Source organism: Polyodon spathula, unplaced genomic scaffold (assembly GCF_017654505.1).
Source record: "Polyodon spathula isolate WHYD16114869_AA unplaced genomic scaffold, ASM1765450v1 scaffolds_2528, whole genome shotgun sequence".
In the NCBI taxonomy this organism is placed as follows: domain Eukaryota; kingdom Metazoa; phylum Chordata; class Actinopteri; order Acipenseriformes; family Polyodontidae; genus Polyodon; species Polyodon spathula.
The window spans coordinates 1-7,270 of record NW_024473998.1 but is presented as its reverse complement, the minus strand read 5'-3'; the positions used below and the strand labels follow the sequence as shown (position 1 = coordinate 7,270).

Genomic DNA, 7,270 nt, shown 5'->3' with positions numbered 1-7,270 from the left:
ACTGCTTGCAGCTACCTCTCGTTTACCTTTCAAATCAATACGGTCTTACAACAGAGTCTCGCTTCTTTCCAGGCTGACCCACTTTACGGTCCCGGAAACAAACTCAGGCCAGCCCTTCCAGATACTTCTCCTCCCGTTCTTTAGCGCCCTCACAGGTCGGGAGGAAGATTTATCACCAGAACTCATATTTCTGTCATAATTACAAATAATTGTAATTTGCTTTTCATTAAAAGGACATGTGCACCAACACCATTGAGAGATACAGCAGGACATAATAAATTGTCTACTAAAAAACTAAACTGGCAATAAATGCAGGCAAGCACAAATGTAATTTTCTGAGAAATTGCTCAGCACAATGGAGGTTGAACAATACAATAAAGTAGTTTCTAGGGATCAATTTCCAGTAAACACAACAATTCTTGCTCTGCATTTGCAGTATCCCATTGTGTTGTGTTCAATTCTACAGGCATTTGCAAGACACATCCTGAAAAGAAAGCAATCATTATTAATAAGAATGGTTTCTGCATCAGTCTTTTCTTCAGGGAAAACTCAAATGACTGGACTGAAAAACACATCTGCTATATAAGGCTAGGGTTTGCTGAGAATGGTGAGAACAGGTATGTACAGAAAATTCTTAATGTTTTTGAAAATATTCTGAAACATGTTTACAATTTTGCTATTGTTGGTAAAATAACCAGTTACTGTATGTGCACCAGAGTATCTACATTTTGAACATGTAGATCTGAATCTTGAGAAATAACCAGTATCATTAGAACAGATGTGAAAAATCTCTATCAATGCTGAAGAAAGAAGTAGAGTTTACATGAGGATATTGAAGATATGTGCTCCTAAATTAACATTTACTGACTTTCCATGCATATTAGACTGGTTTCACAAACCTAAATGTGCACTGACCTTGGACTACTTACCTAAGATAACATTAAGTAGTTAGTTAGTGCTAATCAGAGTTTGTGAAACCAGCCCATAAATTCCTGAGTGTTCTTTATCAATGAGGCTTGCTTGATTGCACTCTTCTTTTTTAAAGTGGATGTCTCTTATCATGTCTGAATTTATCGACACCTGTAAAGACAAGGAATGGGTTTAGAGTACTCAAAACACAAGCTGAAAAAAAAGTATAAAATCAACGATTACCCAAGCAATGACAGACACAAAGAAAATATATTCCTTCCTTGCAAATGCTGTCACATGTTTAAAATGATGATTAATACCTTATTTTATTTCAAAGTGCTTTATTACTTTACTTTTTTTAAAATTTAGAAATACACAATCTCCCTCTTGGTGGAGAGATATATATATATATACACACACACACACACACACACACACACACACACACACACACACACACACACACACACACATATACATGCATAATTCAAAATTGTCGCTTTGTTTTCCTGCCCCTGATAAATACTATCAACTGACTATCAACTGTCATCTTAAAATGCAGGGATTTTTACAACAGCAACAACACCACATCAACAAGACCAATCTTTTGTGCATTTGTTTATGTACTCTTTGCCCCTCAGTGCACTTACCTTGTTTTTCCATGAACTGTGGGATACGTAAAACTTTAACATATTTCATTACATAGAAAACAGGGTGCATTATAGCAACCGTACATGAAAACAGAACCACTACAGCCAGCAAGTTCTTTCTAATAATCTTCAACAAAAACATCAGTGTTTGACAGGAAACCCACTTGACATTTGTTTAATTAAAAAGCTTTTATAATACAGCAATAGCCTTTTTTTGTTGACTTTACTCTAGTTACTCTGCTGGTGTTACTCCTGTTAGTCTGCCGGCAATAATCTGGTACCTACTGTGCCAATTTTGGTGTAACATACCTTGTCTGTGCCACCTAAAGTGCCCTGTGCTGAAAAGAAACCTGCGAAAATCAAGCCCGAGACTCCACTCCCCAGGTAAACTGAAAGAAAATGTGAGTGGGAGACATTACACCATAAAGACAGACTTCCTCTGCACACTGAAAGGAATCACAGACACCAGCCTGTATTTGGTAGATAGGGCTTATTTCAATGGATAAAATGGATAAATTACATTCAGACAAATAAATGTGGCAAAGTGGTTTTGGGATTTCTAAATCAAAGGACACCTCCCCTATTTTAATGTATTGTAGATAATCAATAAGGAAAACTTACTTGAAATGACATGCAGTGGATCATCAATCTTATTTCTCAATACTAACCAGTCCATTATGAAATAGAAAAATGATGAGGTGGCTCCACACATTACTGAAATTCGAGGGATGTAGCTATTGGCCTCTGCACACACGGATACCTAACAAGCAAAGAGATGTTTTATTGAAAGGCCAGAATTGACCTCCTCCCCTTCCTAGTCCACAAACACAATACTCTTTTACAGTAACACATGTAAAAAACAATAGTACTAGCAATTTTCTGTTGGGATGTGATGGGTTCAATAATATTAATAAAAACAGTGTTCTTGTGCAGTCAGTTATGTTTTTTATGTCAATCAGCATGCATTGTGCATCTATGTTCTGCACAAAAATATGTACATGACAGTAAGCATCACAGTGCTTTTAAGGGACCATTATGCAGCACTAGAAACACAAAATTACTGACACACTGGTGGCCAGGGAGTAAGTGCACATACACACCAGGCCAGCGATTGTGGTGTTGATGAAACAATCCACGTTGTAGTAGCTCTTTAGCAGACATTGTAAGATGAGCCCATATCGTCCAGAGGATGCTCCTGCCAACAGAATGTTCAGGACGCAGAGAGCTGCTAGCCGACCCTCCCCTGGGGCAGTTATCTGGTAACAGGCCCCAATGATAAACCTAATAAACCCAATCATCTACATAGAGGCTCCCAATGCTGCAAGCTGACACGCACAAACAAGAAAAAGAATCAAAACCCTGTACAACAATATATGCTGTTTTATTTTAAGTGTTGACAGAAGCAAAGCAGTGACTATGGATGCACTTGCAGATAAGAGTAAACTTGTTTTAAAACAAAGAAATTGCTGATATATAGGATGCAAGTGTCATGCGATGCCTTGAACTCTAGCAGTAACAAGTCTGGCTAACTCACAGGCAGGTTGTACTCTCGCTGTTTAAACGTGGGAGTCCATCGATTAATTCATGCTCCTATGATATAACAGGCTACCAAAGCCACAGTACCACCAACTAAGAACACCACCCTGCTGCCACCACAATCCTGGGGAGGGGAATAGAGTGTGGTCAAGCTCGGAGGAAACACAAAAGGACTTCTAGTATTGTCTCCTATATGATATTTTACGCCACAATGTAATAATTTAAAATAAACTGATTAGCTACTTTATACATGGATTGTAAGACATGTTTTATAGTACAAGCACATCTGTTATTTATATTATCCATTATTGTTTTCAACACTTTCATTAACATGGTTTACTATATATATATAGTAGTCTTAGACCTGAACTGGTAATAGTGGATTGAAAAAGCCATGCACATCCCAGAGCCAGTGAGAAGCATTTTGATACACAAACCCTAGAAAACAAAAGAGAAACTGTCCAATATAAGAGACATTTAATTTCACTTTCAATTGTAAAGCCACGATTAAATTCGAAGAACTGCAGTGCCACTTCATTTGAACTGAATGTTAACCACTGTGTTTAACTGGGTTGTAATAACACAGACCAGGGGTTGCCAAACTTTTTTTTTTTTACCTGAGGCCCACCTGTCTTTTGATTAATATACTTGATTTGGTTAATATTGAAACATACATCAAAGTACTCAATATTTTAAATGTTAATAGCTAATTAGTCACAAAAACGTATTCATCATAGACATCAGTTGAATTTTTAAATTAATGTTATCAATTACAAAAGTATGAAAACGTTTCTACGAAAGGAAAAAAAAAAACATTTCAGCACCTCAAAACTGAGCCCACGGTACAAATGCATTCAAACTCCTGTAGCTGCCTTTTTTGTTCTTTATACTTTGCAAAACGTATTCTTTGGTAGCGGATTTGACATACTGTAATTTTATTAATACTGAACACACTTTTTACATCTGCCAGCAGAGTGATCACATGACCTTAAACACTGCCCTATTGTCAGAGCGCAGTGTGAAGGAATATCCCCAAGAAAGTGTCCTGAGGGCTTCAGATGATTCCAGGGCATTTGCCAAGCACTCCCACCTTTCACTTTCAGAGCTCCGTAACTCTATGAATTCAACCTACCCTGACCCTAACCCAACCCCAACCCTAATCTTAAGCAACCCCTGCTCTAAAACTTAACTCTAACCCAATACCTGACTCTAAACCTAACCATTAAAAATCACCTGATGCCTCCAGGACACTAGTGGATATTCCTTTGTGCTGCTATCAGAGCTCTCGCTCTACAGGTAGGCAATCTGTTAGCTTTGTTTGTGAATTTCTGCTTTGATTGACAGTCCGCCAATACTCCCTTGCTACACTTTATTTTTATAGTTACAACTAACGCTGGTGCCTGCTTTTTGCTATTAATACAAAAAAGTACACAGAATGTCATTGGTCCTGTGGCCCACCCGGGGCTGTGTCTCGGCAGATCTTTGGGCCGCGGACCACAGTTTGGGAATACATGGCTGGATATGAGGTAGCCTATGGGCTCTGTCCTCTCAATAACAGCTCTCAATGCAGCAGTCGTAGCCACAGCACATTGGGCGTAATTAAAAAAAAAAGTGACAGAGGTTGGGGCTACCCAAGGTGAAGAAGTACTTGGTGCCAATGAAGTCACTGCCCTCTCCAAATGCAAAAGCATACCCATGGAGCCAATAAGCCATCAGAGTGATAACTAAGAAAAAGAGACAAAAAAAGTGATTCAATTTACATGCTGGCAAAATAAACTAGATTTATATGGTATCACTAAAACACAGAACATCCTAAACATTTATCTATCTAGGTGTAAAAATGATATTACTAGGAACCTGGTCTCTTGAGAGCAGCACGGCTTACGTACTGTGTGGCAGGTCATTATGTGAAGTTCTGCTCCATTAAGAGTAATGTTTTGCACACTCTTTACTGTTCGGGCTGCATTTCCCTTAAGAGGCATGAAGGGGGATTTCAGGATGAAATCTCACCACTTTCAGTCATTTTCTTGGGTAACACTAATGAAGCGTCAGTAACTGAAATGTGTTTTCATACTGTATTAATCAATGTATGATTCCCTGTAATTAAAGGGGATATATTAATATAATATCATATATATATATATATATATTATAATATATATATATATATATATATATATATATATATATATAATATATTAGTAATCATTAATGCATGATGCACTGCATATTTACTCATCTTAAACCCTAACATTAATTCACCAAAAACAAGATTATTTTAAAGTGTTAACTAACCCTGGACTAACTTGAAAAACAGATGAAAAATAAATTTAAAAAAAATTCCTGACAACATTTAATAAAATTCAATTAATCTACTCTACTGTTGGATGTCTACTGAAATGCAGTACATTGTTTATTCTTTATCATGTATTATTTATGCATTTATTTTGTATTATTTCTACATCTTATAAACAAACTCCTTAAACAGTTCTGCACCAAAGCGATCAGCAAGATTAATCTCAACAGTGGCTCTTCAGGGAAGACACAGTATTGGTACAGGATGACACATAAGCCTTCATTTTTTGCCTGAAAAACTCCCAGCTGTCCCAAATTGCTTTAGGCTATTCCTATTTTATTTTTATTTTTGTGTGTATATATATAATTTATTATAGTGATTTAGAAAAAATGTTTTTTAGCAGGTCATGAGCCATTGATATTTACATTGATATTGTTTGCTATCAACATACATACAAAACAGCATACGCTTATAAATGTCAAAGGAAAATTTTATATTCCATATTTTATATTGTGGAAAATCGAACTTAATTTAGATTTGGACTCCCTGGGACTGTAAAGTGTTATATATATTTATTATTATTATTATTTTTAAAACCACTGTGCATTGGTTGAACAAATCAAACCCAAGTAGCTTCCTTCAAGGTCTCTGAAGCAGTTATAGTACTGATATGGAACCATGAGTTGATTAAACACTAACTTATTGTTATTGATAAAACAATACGTTTGCTGTATGTATTGCAAACATATAGTTTTGTATAATAATTGCTATACTTACAGGTGTTTGCTATGTTTTTTAATATAAATTTGCAGTATTGGATCCAGGTCTTTCCAAGTTCAGCGAATGTAAATCCAAATTTAAAAACTGTTTTATAAAAAAAAAAAAAAAAAAGGATGAAATACCCTAAGAAGCATTTGTTTTTGTAAAAGCTGACAGGTGATATTGCATTTGGAAGTGGCGGCACTACTAGTGTTTGCAGATTTCGTAAAGTTTTTTTTCTTTTTGGACTCACATCATTGGCAGGTGTGCCAAAGTTTTAAAATACATTTTGCGATGCTTAAGATGATTCGACAAACATCTGCAGTAATGTATTGGCTTTTTCACCTCAACTCATGACTTCTCCATAGACTCAACATCTGAGCAACGCCTGCATCCATACAAAAAAACGCGCCTCTATATCGTGTTTGTGTAAAATTTGGTAACACTAACAGCGGTAAATTGCTCTCTTGAAGATTAAAATAGTGTTATGTATTATTTTATTTTTTTTTAAAGGTGTCTGAATCGCAGTCATGTAACTAACTAAACTGTGTTCAATTGTACCCCCCTGGTCAAAATAAATAACAACCAGCACACTTCCGCTGCAGGAATATTCCACGTGACCCCGTGAAGCAAGCAGTAACGGTTCAGTAAACCCCAAAGTTGCCGGGTCCGCGGTTTTCCCGCGTAATTAGGCTACTTCAAAAACACAGCCGCTGGAAATATTAAGGAGTCGCGGGTTGAGAATGTAATTAGATTAGTGGTATAACTTTAAAATATTGAACTGTTTTCATGTTTTGCAATATTGGGATACAGTACCAGCATTAGTATTTCAATAAAGGGATCGCGTTATAATTCCGTTGCTGGTCTGGTACGAATGTTGATTTGTCCTTTCAGAGCTTCGGTACGAATGACTTGTGAATAATAATCTTGTTTTCAGTTCAAACAAATAATTGCGCTATTTTTGGACTAGTTGGAAATTACTTTGGGCTATAAACTCTGCCGCTGGCGAAACTGGTGTAAAATATGTGTGAAATCGGTTTCACTGTAATACAATTTATTGTGTTCACATGAATCATCTGGTGTAATCCCCTGCAGAATTAACATTAAGGTAAATTATTTA

The 7,270-nt window shown here is 36.4% G+C and overlaps 1 protein-coding gene across 1 annotated transcript; it reads right to left on the bottom strand.

Annotated features, from left to right (window-relative positions):
* Window positions 1–1,868: 1,868 nt before the first annotated feature.
* LOC121310792 (ammonium transporter 2-like) lies at window positions 1,869–6,255 on the bottom strand (the record flags this gene model as incomplete). The annotated part of the gene is given in 7 exon segments (XM_041243718.1): window positions 1,869–1,948; window positions 2,181–2,319; window positions 2,621–2,815; window positions 3,148–3,247; window positions 4,554–4,705; window positions 4,707–4,819; window positions 6,169–6,255. Coding segments are annotated over 7 exon segments (866 nt in total), but the record flags the coding sequence as incomplete, so codon positions are not given.
* Between the last annotated feature and the right edge of the window lie 1,015 nt (window positions 6,256–7,270).